The sequence below is a fragment of the Suricata suricatta genome, chromosome 1, assembly GCF_006229205.1.
Source record: "Suricata suricatta isolate VVHF042 chromosome 1, meerkat_22Aug2017_6uvM2_HiC, whole genome shotgun sequence".
In the NCBI taxonomy this organism is placed as follows: domain Eukaryota; kingdom Metazoa; phylum Chordata; class Mammalia; order Carnivora; family Herpestidae; genus Suricata; species Suricata suricatta.
Window position 1 is genome coordinate 62,459,198 of NC_043700.1, and position 15,143 is coordinate 62,474,340.

The 15,143-nt window shown below is 33.2% G+C and overlaps 1 protein-coding gene across 1 annotated transcript in view; it reads left to right on the forward strand.

The window, feature by feature from the left end:
- FSTL5 (follistatin like 5) overlaps positions 1–15,143 on the forward strand; it is a 711,768-nt gene that overhangs the window by 369,620 nt on the left and 327,005 nt on the right. Inside the window, exon 5 of the mRNA XM_029939311.1 lies at positions 7,737–7,933. Within this exon, the coding sequence (XP_029795171.1) occupies positions 7,737–7,933 (197 nt within the window). The remainder of the gene's footprint in view (positions 1–7,736; positions 7,934–15,143) is intronic.

A 15,143-nucleotide genomic window follows, 5' to 3' on the forward strand; every position in this document is an offset into this window, starting at 1 on the left:
CAGTGACCAGAAAAAGACATGTGCTCATGTCCATAACTAGGAGCTTATAAATCCACACTGCCCACAGGACCCAGGGCTCCTGGATAAACTTCAGGAAAAAACTAATTCACCTCTAGCTTCTATAGATGGAATTATAGAAGCATTAAGCTTCATGCTTAAGGAAGAGTTCTATAGTCCTATAAGAATACATTTCTGGATTTGTTCCGGACCAAAGTGTAAGGTTTAACGCTGCTTGGCCTACCTTTTCCATATGGAAGTATTACAGATTTTCTTTGTGATTTATCAAACTGGCCTGGTAATTCTATCACCATTTGATCTACACTTTTTGAAGTGTGAGCATACAAAATCATAATGTTTAGATAGGCTTGACAAGTCATTCATGTCCTGGTAGTGGCCCTAATGATTGTTGTGAAAATTAAAAATACTACCAACCACAGACCTCTTTCTTAACACAGAAGACAAAAATAAATAAATAAATAAATTGATAAAAGATTCATTATTGAGTATGTATATCAGGTTTCATGTTTGAAGTTTCTCTAGTTTCTCAATAGAAAAATCGTTGCAAATTTGTGAGTTCTGTATATTAAAGGAAACTTCTGAGTTAATTTCCAAGTGATAGGCTTACAATTCTAGGGTTAGATGCTTCTCAACTTTTCACATAGTGTCAAATGTCAAACCTCTTATTGGGCTTGTTATACTTCCCATGATACATAAGGTCATTGTACTTACTTTATAGGGTCTTTATAAACATTAAATAAGTTATCTATAAAATACTTAGAACAGGACTGGCATGCAATAATCGCTGTGTAAATGTTGGATTAGAAGTCATTAAATGATTATGGTTTCACAGATATGAATAGCATATCTTTTCTGTAACATCAATACAAACAAAATTTTCATTGAAAACCAAAATATTTGAATGATGTGATAAAATTGTGGGAAAAAGTTATTTAGGGTTCAAAAGTACTAAGAACTAAGAGACTTATTTTCAATGGAGTTATATGATTCTTAGTTTTGACTTATATTTGGTGCAAGGATAGGTTTACTTTTTTGTAACCTCGTTAATTTTAAATGATTTAGTGAAATTCTTTAAAAATTAAGCAGCTTATTTTCTGTAATACTCCAAGAAATAATATAAATATAGGTAACATGAATTAGAATTAATAACCTATAAAACACAGAATGCTACCACAACAAGAACTCTAAGGTCCATATGTTATAATGTTTAAGGAAATATGCACTCACATTTTAACAATAATCGTAAGATTGTAAAAATATGGAAGGCCTTACATATCATGCAAAAATAATTGGAGATAAATTACCAGAAAAAATTAGATAGGGAAAACTTAATTAATAAATTGTTTAAATACATTAACTTTCATATGTTGTAAGAGAAATATGCCCTTTCATATGAGGCATATTATATTTTCTTGGTTTTTACTGTAAAGATAATGTTTTAAGAGACTTTGAATTCACTAAACAATAAAATAACACATTTGGCCAATTTTAACAATTAATATTGCAAATTTAACTTACTTTGGTAAAATAAATGTCCATTTTTCTTTTAGGTTTCCAGGCATTCTAGGTGATAAATTTCACCATTGTATTATCCTGTTTTATTTGGTTGAATTCTCTGCATTTTTATGTGTGATTGTGTTTGTGAGGGTGTGTTGTGAGGATGATGAGAAAGGGTGGAGATAATAACAGCTCTGATAAGTACTTGTGTCAGAGTGTGTTATTGTTCAAGAGTATAGTTAGAAATAGAGCATACTGTGACCAATTTGACCCCTCAAAGGCATTTTAATTAATGATCTCTCAGGGTTTAGAGAGCAAAGTGACCCGGTTACTAGAGCACTTTTATTGGTATTCACCCAAAAGAGTTGAAAGCTAAGGCCACACAAATATATTTGAACACAGATATTTATAGCAGCTTCAGTCATAATTTCCAAAGCTTAGAAGCAACCACGATGTCTTTTGGTAGGTGAATGGATAAATAAAGTTTGGTACATCCAGACAATGGAGTATTACTCAATGCTAAAAAGAAGTGAGTTCTCAAGCCATGAGAAGACATGTAGGAATATTAAATGCTTATACTAAATGAAGGAAGCCAACTTTAGAGAGCTACATTCTGTATGATTTCTAATGGACTTTTAGAGAGAGCGATATGTACTGTATGTTCACTGATATTGCAGAATATTGTTAGTCGGGAAGTTTGTGCATGTAGGGCCAGAGTTTTTGGAAAATCTTTACTTTCTGATCAGTTTTTCTGTGAACTATAACTAGTCTAAAAATAAACTGTACTCTTAAAAAATTCCTGCTTGAAACCAAGAAACAGAATCTTAACTGTTAAAAACAAAACAAAACGATGGTTACCGGAAGGGTGGTGGGTGGGACAGGTAAAACAGGTGACGGGGATTAAGGAGTGCAGTTGCTGTGATGAACACTGGGTGTATGCAAGTCTCGGATCACTATATTGTATACCTGAAACTGATGTTATACTGTATGCTAACTACTTTGAACTTAAATAAAAGCTCAAAAGAGGCTCAAAAGGGGCTCCATCGGTTGAGCGTCCAACCCTTGATTTTGCCTTGGGTATGGTCTCAAGATTCATATGATTGAGCCCGCATTGGACTCTGCACTGACAGCATAGAGCCTGCTTGTGATTCTCTCTCAATCTTTCATTGCACCTTCCCACCTCATCCTCTCTCTCTCTCTCTCTCTCTCAATAAATAAACATTAAAAAAAACTTAAAGGAAAGATCACGATTCTTTAAATGTCTTAATAAGTTGTGAAGTGCTATATGTATGTGTGTTTGTATTAGTAAATTCCTAGAATAGTATCTGAAACATTGTTGACTCACATTAATTTTGTGTATAATTTTCATATACTTTTTTTAAGTTTATTTATTTTGAGAGAGAGTCAGAGAGAGCACAAGCAGGGTAAGGGCAGAGAGAGTCCTAAGCAAGCTCTGCACTGTCAGTGCAGGCACAATGTGAGACTTGAACTCATAAACCATGAGACCGTGACCAGAGCCAAAATTGAAAGTTGAACATTTAACCAACTGTCCCACCCACGTATCCCCTAAAATATACTCTTTAATATGAGTATTTAAGTAGCCTTCATGTAACACAAAACAATTTACACCTTTGTCTTTTTCACCTTTAAAGTATATTATGGTTAAGGATTAAAGTTTGTTTTAATTCTTTTCAGACTACTTTTAATCAAGATAAACGTACCTTCTTCATCCACACTTCAACAACTTACAAATTAACTTAAATCTAATAGTTTTCCATATTTAATATGATTCACATATACATATAAAACCAATATGCTAAAGTTTTGATATATTCCTTATGCTATTGGTATAACATATTTTTCTAAAGATATGTAAGGGGCACCTAGATGGCTCAATGATTAAGCATCTGACTCTTGATTTTGACTCAGATCATGATCTCATGGTTTGTGAGATTGAGCGTTACACTGACAGTGAGAAGTTTCTTCCTCTCTCTGCCCTTCCTCCCAACTCTCTCTCTCTCTTTCAAAAGTAAATAATATAATAAACTTTAAAAATAAATAAATTAAATATGTGAAAGGATTTTATTAACAATCGTTGAACAGTTTGAGGAAAAAGTAGTTCCAATATACATTCTAATACACGAATAGAATTAACATTAAAATAAACACGTTCAATTTTATTCTTTGAATAGTTGAGATTTTAGCTTATAGTAGAATGAAATTAATCACATTCTAAATATAAATGTCAAAAAGAAAAATAATATTCTTATATACTTAGATTTGAATATTTTTGTGTTGAGGGAAATAGGTAATTTTTATTGATGGATGGGAGAGGGATAAAAGTGTAATTTCAAAAAGATAAAAACAGCCTTTGGAAAACATAACACTAAGGATAATTGATATAATCTATAATCTTTAGCACTTACTATGTCCTCAAACAGATGGAAATACCATAGGATATATAAAATGTAATTATCTTTGGTTCCATAGAGACTTGGAGAGGCACTGCTAGCTAGCTACACAGGTGCAGCCATTTGAATGTCAGAGATTCTGCATCCTTCCTGGCCCCCCAAGGCCAGATGGATTATAACTCCCCTCTGAATGACTCTGATTCAAGAATCAGCACAGCCTCAGTGTCACTGCACTCATGGGACTGATGATGGTTTAGATACCACCAATAGGCATCTCATTTGTCATGTTCTCAGTGTCTAGAGCAGGGACAGCAGAAGGGATCTCTTACTGCTCTCCCAGAATGGGAGGTAAATCCAGGAAAGTATGTCTTTCTCTTAGCTACACCAATCTAACACTGTTGATTAATCTTTGAGAAAGGAATCTTATCAAAGCAGACAAACAAAAATATCTTACCCCCCTGCCTGATGTTATTCATGGATGTGTCCATTATTTCCAAATATTTATTAATTGATATTTACTTCTAAATATCTATTCTGCTTCACTAATAATGCTAGTTCTTTTTCTTTCACTAAATAGGTAGTAAATATTTAATAATTCCAAATATTCACTGCTTTGCTCCTTAACCCATTATTATCAGAATTCTGCTCCATTTAACAGATATTTTGAAATGACATGCCTGATAAAGGGTTAGCATCCAAATTTTATAGGGCACTTATACAACTCAACATCCAAAAGCAAATAATCCAGTTTAAAATGGACAGAAGAGATGAACAGACATTCCTCCAAAGAAAACATACAGGTGGCCAACAGACACATGCAAGGATGTTCAGCATCACTCGTCATCAGGGAAATATAAATGGAAACACTAAGATATGACCTCGTACCTGTCAGAATGGCTAAAGTAAAAAACACAAGAAACAAGAAGTGTTGTCAAGGATGTGGAGAAAAAGAACCTTTTATGCCTTGTTTGTGGGAATGCAAATTGGTGTAGTCACTATGGAAAAGAGCATGGAGGTCCCTGAGAAAAGTTAAAAATAGAACTACCCTATGATCCAATAATCGCTCTACTGGGTATTAACCCCAAAACTACAGAAAACATTAACTCAAAGAGATACATGAACCTCTATGTCTGTTGCAACATTGTTTACAATAGCCAAGTTGTGTAAGTAGCTCAAGTGTTCATCAACAGATAAATAGATAAAGAAGAAGTGATATATATATATACATATATATAAATGAATATGAAGATATATCAATTAATATTCAATGAATATCATTCATCTATAAAAAAGAATGAATCTTGCCATTTGCAACAACATGGATACAGCTAGAGAGTATAATGCTAAAGAAAAAAAGTCAGATAAAGACATATTCCATGTGATTTCACAAAAACTAAGAAAAAAAAAGGAGAGCGGGAAACCAAGAAGCACTCTTAACTCTATTCTGTCTTAATAGAGAACAAACATATGATTACCAGGGGGGTGGGGGTTAGGGCCACTGGTGAAACAGGTGATGGGGATTATGGAGCGCACTTGTCATGATGAGCACTGGGTGACGTATGGAAGTGTTGACTCACTCTGTAACACTGTACCTTACCTATACTAAAATTGAAACAAAATAGAAAAATATCAATTCTAATGGAAAGAGGCATATAATAAAAAATGATATTCTAGATTTAAAAATTGCCCCATTTATTTACTAAAATTTTTCTTTAAAGTCACCAGTTATCTACAGCTTAAGGAATTCAATGAACATGTTTTATTGTTTATCTTACTTTTACTCTGAAATATTTGACATCTCATCAGACCCTAGTTCTTGAGAAGTGATTTTCCCTTTATCTTCTTTTTCAGTATTTTCCTGCTACTTCTTAGATAGATCATTTTCTTTTTCCTTTCTGAGTTCTTTTTTTCTCTAGTTGTCTAGTGTTTATTATGATATTTATCTTTACTTTATAAATAATCCTTGGACAAATTTACTGAATCCCATGGATAAGTTGATCTCAAAACTCAGTTCTGAAGATAAAAGAAGCAAAGAATAAAGGATAAAAGGGATATTGCTTGTATATAAAAATCACTCTGCTCCCTTCTAGCTCTGTAACTTTGAACAGTTGTTTAATTTCTCTATGCCTTAATTCCTCATCTATAAAATGGTGATTGTTGTATTATATTTCTTCTGGAATCATTGTGAGAATTAACTAATTTAATATATATAAACTTCCTGATACATAAGCAATCAGCATTACATGTAATTTATTGTTAATAGCATATGTTCCTATTTATTACAAAAAAAATCTGACAGAAATTTTATTAAATCTATAAATTCCACAAAGTTTTACATAATTGCATAACTACTTCTTGTGCATTTCCATAGACTATAAATGCCTTGATGGCCATGCTTTTATTTTTATTTTCTTTAGATTGCCAGCAACCACCTAAACTTTCAAGGAAATTTACAAGTTGGGAAATCAAAGTATTAATAGAAGCATAATGATGATCACATTACTCATTTTGATCAAAATTAGAGGGTAACAACTCCAACTGTATCCTTGTTCCTGAAGTTTTCAGCATTTAAGCCCTGATTCCCATTGTCTCTAACCAACATTCTGGTCTCCACATTGCCTATGACCCCAGATCAACTCCCCCAAACTACACCCTACTCAATATCAGTCAAAGGAAATACAGACCCAAGGTCAAATACAGAAATCCTGGGGAGGGCTATTGTGACTGTCTATTATCCTTTTTCTCATTCTTTTAGCACACATTTCTCTCTCTTTCTGTTGCATACACATGTGGATGGAGACACACACACACACACACACACACACAGACGTTTGAAGGCTTCTTTTGTGCCACTTTCATGGATGCCAAAATTGCTACCTATACCTCTAGATTTGATTACTTCTTTCTTTGTCAGTGATTTCTTCGCTATTACAAAAACATTTTTAGTATTATTATTTGCTGAGAATGGAATAATGCAAAATTGACTTAATCTGCAGCACAAAGTTTACATTTTGTTGTAAAAAAAAGAAGTCCTTGACAGGATTGCTAAACATTAAAATTGCTGAAAAACAGTAGTTATTTCACTGACTTTGAAAAATAAGACAGTCTCTCATCTCTCTAGAAGAGATTGTTTTCCAACTTGTCTTGAAAGAGAAGAGACTTCAAATCCTGTTTTCCAACTCCATACTTCTCAGACATATATTTTTAAATATTTAGAAATCTTTTAAAGTTGTAGATTCTGTTAAAGCCTAATTGTCAACATTGACAGCAATTATAAAGCTAGTATATTTTCTAAAAGTACATTATAAAAAGTATTGGCTAATATAATACCTACTCTTTTCATTTACAAGTTACATTAGGCACTGTATTTACTATAATATATTTTATATCACATTTGCTATCCATACTATGCACTACTTTCCAATGTAGTATTTAAAGACTTTATCATGGGGGCCAGTGTAAGAAAAATCCTTTGAGGGACAATTATGTGAAGATATTAAAACAATTGCAGTTATTTTTGAAGACACTAAGCGAAGCAATTATTTTTACTAACTCTGATGTTGCCAGTATTGTCCTGCTTATTTATAAGAAAACACATAGAGAAAACACACAGTAAATATGTTTTTATTAGATCTGATACAAATGAAAATAGCCTATTGTTTTAGCATTACAAGTTGTAAAGTATGCAAGTAAGAAGATAAAATTATGTACCAAGTATGCTATTTATAAGATATCAGCTTAACATTAATACAATAAATGATTCTTTTTCAATAATATTGCTTTGAAAATAACTTAGTTCTTTTGTTACAGGAAATAACTGCAAGGCCACTGAATACAGCAAGATGAAAAGCATGCTTTTAGATTTACAAAATCAAAAATATATTACACAAGAAAATGAAAATCCTAACGGTGATGACCTATCTTGGAAGAAGTTGTTGGTGGATCAAATGTTTAAATATTTTGATGCCGACAGTAACGGACTTGTAGATATTAATGAACTAACTCAGGTATGATTAGTGATCAGATTAACAAGCTTATTTTAAAATGGCATGTACAATATATTTATAGCTGTGTGAATTTATTCTGTATTACTAAAAGCTATATTTAATCTGTATTATTTGAGGGTGTGGACAAAACATATTTTTAAGAGTAAAATTTGACTACTGTTAAATAACCAAGATTTGATTCAACCGAGTCAAGTTTAAGATATAATTAGCTTTATTAAACAATTCATGAGTTGGACAGCATCCCATCTAGCAAACAGAGAAGCACTTGCAAAGTTGTGCAAAATGTAAAGGCTTTACAAGAGAGTGGAGCAAGAAAATTATTAGCAAAAGAGAAAGATTTTTCCAGGCAAGGCTGTTTTCCCTTAGCTGGAAAGGCAAGGGCTATTATCATGTAGATTACCTTATAATCTTCTGTAGAATGGAAAAAAGCCAAGTAGCAGACCCATTGGTGCTGACTGAAAAATTCTTGACTGACTTGTAAGGACTACATTTTTTGAGGAGGTTGAACTATGATTAGATTATGTATTAAACCCCAGTTTGAGGATTTGGCCTAAATAATGCCATTTTAGGACTGTTTTGTTTGTTTGTTTGTTTGCTCATTTGGTTGGTTGGTTGGTTGTTTTGGGAGGTTTAGTCTTGTTTTTCTTTTAACACTACTGCAACAGCAATATTATTTTCAAATAACATTTATATGATATTCTAGAGTTCAAAAAAAGATAATTTTGTTAGGTTTCTGTACCTTAAATACCTTAGGGAATCATTAGTTCTTTAACTTACAAAATTTATAAGATATCTTCATATATATTCTGAAGCTTATATAATGTTTAATTTTCTGTAAGTCAGTAAAAACTTATGTATCCAATATTCAAGGGAACTATTCACCAGCAATTGAGCACATCTATAACATGATATAAATGCATCATTTAAGAAGGGATTAAATCTCTGACATTTTATTTTTTGAATAGTCAAAGTTTATTAGGATATAGTTAATCTAGGTCTAATATTAAGTCCACATTATTAAATTTCACTTATTTGAAAATTGTCACCTGATGAAAAAGTTATAAAAAACTTGTAAGTAAAAAGAATATTTGAATAAACAAAAAGTCTTTATCTGTGCCATTTTAAAAAAAGAATAGAAATACTTTTCTGTATGTCATGGAAACAGACAGAACAGTTTGAAGGAAATTATAATACCCTGATTTAAGAAACTAAACTAGTTGTAGATAGTATAGAAATGTGAAATAAGAGACATAAGCTTTCTCCAAAGATGTATACAAGCTTTAGGGAGTAATGGAGAAAAGAAGCCAATCTAGGGTGACCAATCTAGAAAATGATGATAGCATTGAAGAATTTTTCTGACTTTGTAATAATCCTTATTGGGTGTATTAAGATGGATTTTGCTGCAATGCTTAGCAGTTAATGTGGTTAAAAAAAAATCCAATAGTTTTATCTCCATAACACCATGCCATTAATCTCTTATGGTTAATTTTATGATTTATTTAAAGAATCTAACATTGTGGAATATTGGTTTGATTATGTAAGGATTTCTAAACTTTGGAATAGTGCAACTTAGTTTCAAGACTTTATATCAAACTGACTTTGTAAGTAAATTAATTACAGTTCTTGCCATTCCAGTTAATTAATATATATATCATTTTCATTATCTTCTTTAATTCAGCCTGCATTTAATGAGTAGTTACTAAATCCAGACACTGGGATTTAAAGAATTGAACTCTAAAATTTTAGAGTAAAGCTAGAAACCTTTTAATTAAGGTACCTATGTTACCATTTACCTCATGATGTATTTTTCAAGAATGAAACACTTTAGAATTTTATATTTATAGTAATGATAAGAAATGATTAGTTAATTAAAATGAATTTATAATTCAGGCATGTAACCTTGATTTATGTGGGCCTGATATATTTGAATCTATTGTGGTTTTGCTCTTGCTTCTATTATGTATTATATATTATTATATGTTATAGATTTTTACATTTGTTAGTTTTTATTAATGTATCTACACCACCGTAACCATTGGTTGAGTATAAAACATGACCTGACCAAATCCAGTTATTATCACAGTACCTACATCTAAATCCAAATGGAAAAATGCTCTTCACTAGAAAATGGCAGTGACAGCACTTTATCCCTATTTGCAGTTTCTGCTACAGTTGAGTTAGTATTCGTTTCCTAGGGCAGCCATAACAAAACAACAGAAAGTCGGTGGCTATATCAACCTGTCCCTCAGTTCTAGGAGCTCAAAGTCTAAAACCAAGGAGTTGGGCAAGACATGCTCCCTCTGAAGTAACTGGAGGAGTATCTTTGCTTGTCTTTTTCACCTTCTGGTAGTAGTAGGCATTCTTGGGATTCCTTGGCTTGCAGATAAGGTCATTCTGCCTCAGAGTGCCTGAGTGTCTCCGTTAGTTAAGCATCCCACTCTGGATTTCTCTGCTCAGGTCATGATCTCCTGGTTCATGAGACCCTGTTGCCAACACAGAGACTGCTTGGGATTCTGTCTCTCTCTATCCCTTCTGCACTCATGCTCTCTTGCTCTCTCTTAAAATTAATAAATAAAATAAAAAAATTCATTCTGCCTCTACAGTCACATAGCACACTCTGTGCGCCTGTCTTCACAACACCTTTCCTTTTCTGAAAAGACACCAGTCGTATTGGATTAAGGGACCACCCTACTCCAGTATGACCTCATTTTCATTTATCTAATTACATCTTCAACAATCCTATTTCTTAAAAAATATTATGTTCTGAGGTACTCAGGATTAGGTCTCTAAAACATCTTTTGAGAAGATACATAAAGAAGTTTATCTGCCACAAAATTCAGCTGTGATTTCTCTGTTACCTTCCATTTGGACTCACTTTATGTCTGCAAACTTCCCTTCCAATTCATCTGAAAGTTATCTTCAGAAACCCATTTCTACCTTGGCCATCCATGAGGTACATGCAAGGGAAGATCTGAGAGGCTTACTGGCTTCCTTCTAAATAAATATATCCCACGCTATAGAAGTCATCTCCACCTAGTGTGTTGTGAAAATGTCAGTATCTCATCTGTCAGTAATCAACTATAAAAACAAAACAAACAGAAATTAAGTAACAAGAAAAGCAAGAACAACAACAGAAGGTTATAACTAGCACTCTTAAAAAGATATAATAAACACCTAGATACGTATGGCACAAATACTGTTTTCGACTTGTATACTTTTAGATTACAGGTACTTTTTAAGAAATTTTTGCCAATTATTATAACCAGTAATACATATAGTTTTATTAATAAATGCAGAAACATATATCATCCTGTAATATGGAATTTTCAAGTAAAAAGAGAAAGGATCTTAATGGTCTTTGTTAATAATTTACAAGGTATTATTAGCAGAAATGCAAGCTACTGCCAGTGACAAGTAAAAATTAAAGAATATAATTTGGCTTTGAGGTTTTATAATTACAACATGAAGGCTGGCTACACTTATTCTATTTTTATTCCACAAAATGAATATATATTCGAGAGTTGTTTTTTATTACAGATTTTCACATAAATTAGAAGACAGAAGCCTTTCTAGTTGAGAGAAAAAAATACATTAAAAAAGTAATAGTTAAAAGAGTAGGATCTTTAGTATCACAGCTAACAACATGTCATAGCAAGAAAATATTTGCTAAAATGAACAGGTTAAAGAAATAAATCACGTTCAATCCATCTCTTTACCACTCTAGCTTAAAATAAACATCTGTATAACTCTACATTTAGTCTTTCAGTGTGGGGCTACATTTTGTATGTTGAAAATATCCAAGTATGAAATACAAATTGATAGCAAAGTGAAATTTTGGACTTTCAAAAGAATTTTTTTTGAGGTTGATAAAATGTATGATAGCACTTGAGTAGATTTGTCATTGGCAGCTGGGGATCTAGAAGAAATCAACAAAGATTGAGATGGTATATGCATTTTAGAAAATCAAAAGAGAATGTTTCATGTAGAAAGGAATGAGTGGTTCCAAAGTGATGAAATCCTAGGATAATTTTTTCATAATAATCTTTTTTATGATCAAAGTATAATGGTTAAGAATTTTGATTAGAGATGCTGGGTTCAAATTACATCTCTATTACTTATGACCTTTTAGCCTTTGCCAACTTATTTAAAGTTTCTGTGACTCTGCTTTTTTTATATATATATCGACAATGATAGTAGTACCTGCTACATAAATTTGATATCACACACACACACACACACACACACACACACACACACATATCATTCAGAATGTGTCAGCTTCTTCGAAGCATGACTAACACATAGAAAATACAGTGTGTTAGTTATAACTGCAGTTTCAAATCTAACTTTCATGTGAATGCCATGGAAAATAATGGAAATAAAGTGGGCATATACACTTAAGTTAGTAAATGAGCAATTGAATAATATTTATATCATGTTCATCCTTTACAAGTTTTTAACACTTATGCTTGGATAGTAGGTGCTAACAACTTAAATACCACTAGTTCACAGCTATTATAACCCAGAAATCTAAAGACACATGATTAAATATACAAAAGTTTTAAAATCAACTTTTAAAATGAAAACAAATAGTTTTTGCAAAAGAAGAGTAGTTTCGGTTATCTCAAGCAATTAGAAAAAATAAATGATGGCATGCTTTTATTTTGCCCATCTCATTTGAAGTACCTGGATATTTATTTCATATAGCTGGTATGAATGATTAAATTCTGAATACCAGATTATACTAACTGATTAATCATAATATTAGTAACAATGGCAATGATAGTATTGTTTTACTGCTGTAATCTAGATATCCGTTGTCCCCTTTGCCCTTCTATTTGAGCTCGACTATGTACGTGTGTGTGTGTTTACATCACAAATTACACAAATCCCAAATAACATTCAGTGTAGACCCAGTATTTTGTACACTTTTCTTTTCCTTGTCCTCTGCCCATGGTATGCTTTTCATTACCTCCACCACAGAAACAGTGCCCAAGTCGATCTCTCAACCTTAGTTTTCCCTGGGGCTCCAAATTCTTTATTATGCAAGACAGTGTGTTCTATTTTAGAGTCTCCTTCTCAATTTTTATGAGCAAATATATCACATTCCACAGATGCCAACATCTACCTTAGTTAAAAAACTAATGACAAGTTATAGAATATTACACCAACATCAAAAACCAGACCTATCATACTCCTCCCTCGGGGAGAAACAGATCATCAGTTTTTGAAACCAGAAGAAATCCTTAGCCTCCATCTTCCACCCGATTTTTTACACCCTCAGAGCCTAATTAAGTCCCATATCTCTCTCTTTCCTCAAGTGCATTGTCCACTTTTACCCAGTGGGTGAGGATTTCTGTTTCCCTAATGACATGGAGATGAATGATAGGGAAGAAAAGTGGGGTATCTATCAAATTTGGTTTTTGTTTTAGGAACAAAACAGATTATTGTCTCCTCTCCCCTGTAAGTGTCTTAACTTATTGTATGACAAAGGTAATATTTCAATCACATTTACATTTTTTGTTTGCATTTTTGTCTTTAAATGTCTACCCTCTCTTTAGTGAAAACAGGTAGTTGGGAACTTACTTTATTCTAGTGGTTTATGTCTTTTCTCAAATCTGTGCTGTAGTGCCCAGATCCCATCCATAATGAGGTTGCAGAACTGAGTGGTCTCTGCTGGGAACCAGTCCTGCGTATTAAGTGCAAAACCAAATGTTCTGCCTTTTCTGATACAAGCGTGACCCTTGCTGATTTGGTGTTTTATCTTAGCTCCATTCCCCACATCTAAGAAAATTTCTGAGGTTTATCTCTATTACTAAATCTCTCTCACTTGCTCCTCTTAAATTATCTTCCCCCAAAGTGAAAATTCACTGCTCTCTTTGGATCTTTGGTAAAATTTGAGCTTTACTAATGCCTGTTTCAATGAAAATTGTTCTTCTAACAATATGCTCCAAATTGGCTTATCAAACCCCAATGTAGGACCCATAGAATAATAGTTCCTGCAAAAACGTCAATAAATATTTTTTTCCCAAAGGGTAATCACAAGCCGGTTATCTCCTCTAAGTGTTATACATAGGGACTCGTGGTAGTCAGGTACTCAGCTTCATAACGACACATTTGTGGTTTTAAGAACATATATTATTTCTAAAACAGACATGGATGTGTAATGCTTGAAATCAGTATTTCAGGATGAAGTGACCTAAGGTATGAGTATGTTCCTTCTTGCAGTCTGGCATATAGGACAAGGCCACTGGAAGTGTGACAGTTAATTAAAGATTATTTGTTGTCAAAAGAAGCTCAGAACTGTTCTGGGGGGATTATTTATGTGTATATGGAAACCATTAGGAATAGTAAAAGAGTTAAGGTAGGCAGAAACAGGGACACTTGGGTGGTTCAGCTGAGCATCGAACTTTGGCTCAGGTCATGATCTTGTGGTCTGTGACTTTGATTCCCACCTCGACTCTGTGCTGACAGCTCAGAGTCTGGAGCCTGCTTCAGATTCTGCATCTTCCTCTCTCTCTCTGCCCCTCCTCCACTCATGCACTGTCACTCTCTGTGCCTCTCTCAAAAGTAAGCATTAAAAAAAATGTGGGCAGAAATATTGTGAATCAGCAGTTAAATTTATTTGTGAAATATGGGGTGAGAATAGGAGAGAACTATGTGGCTCAAAGGCCTGAGATCCAAAGTAGGTTCTGTATCGATCTATCATCTGTCTATCTATCTATCATCTATCATCTCTCATCTCTCTTATCTTTGTATCTATCAAATGAAGTCTTGGTTTGGGAGGAGGAAATAATCCAGAAGTGCCAGCAGGGAACCATTTACTTATTGACCATCTTTCTTGCTGTGGTAGAATGGAAAAGAGAGAAAAATTGGTCTCCAATTGTTAAAATTATTAGACAAGTGATTCTCTTCAGGGGCAGCCAGAATTTCTTAAAGTTAGTGTGGGTGGATGACATGCTTTTATAAGAAATGGAAGGTGAAGAGTTTTTTGATCAAGAGAACAAGATTTCCAGAGGTCATTGTGACAGGTTTGAGTTAGAAAGGAATGGAGATTGAGTCAGAGAAGGAAATGTGCACAGCAGTGTGGCAAAACTTGGATTTCATAGAGTCACTGAGGTAAGCCAGGGTATGAAACACAAAGACATTTGTCCAGATTGCCCATTGGAGGAGAATGGACAACTGTGTTTTGCACTGTGGTCTAATATGT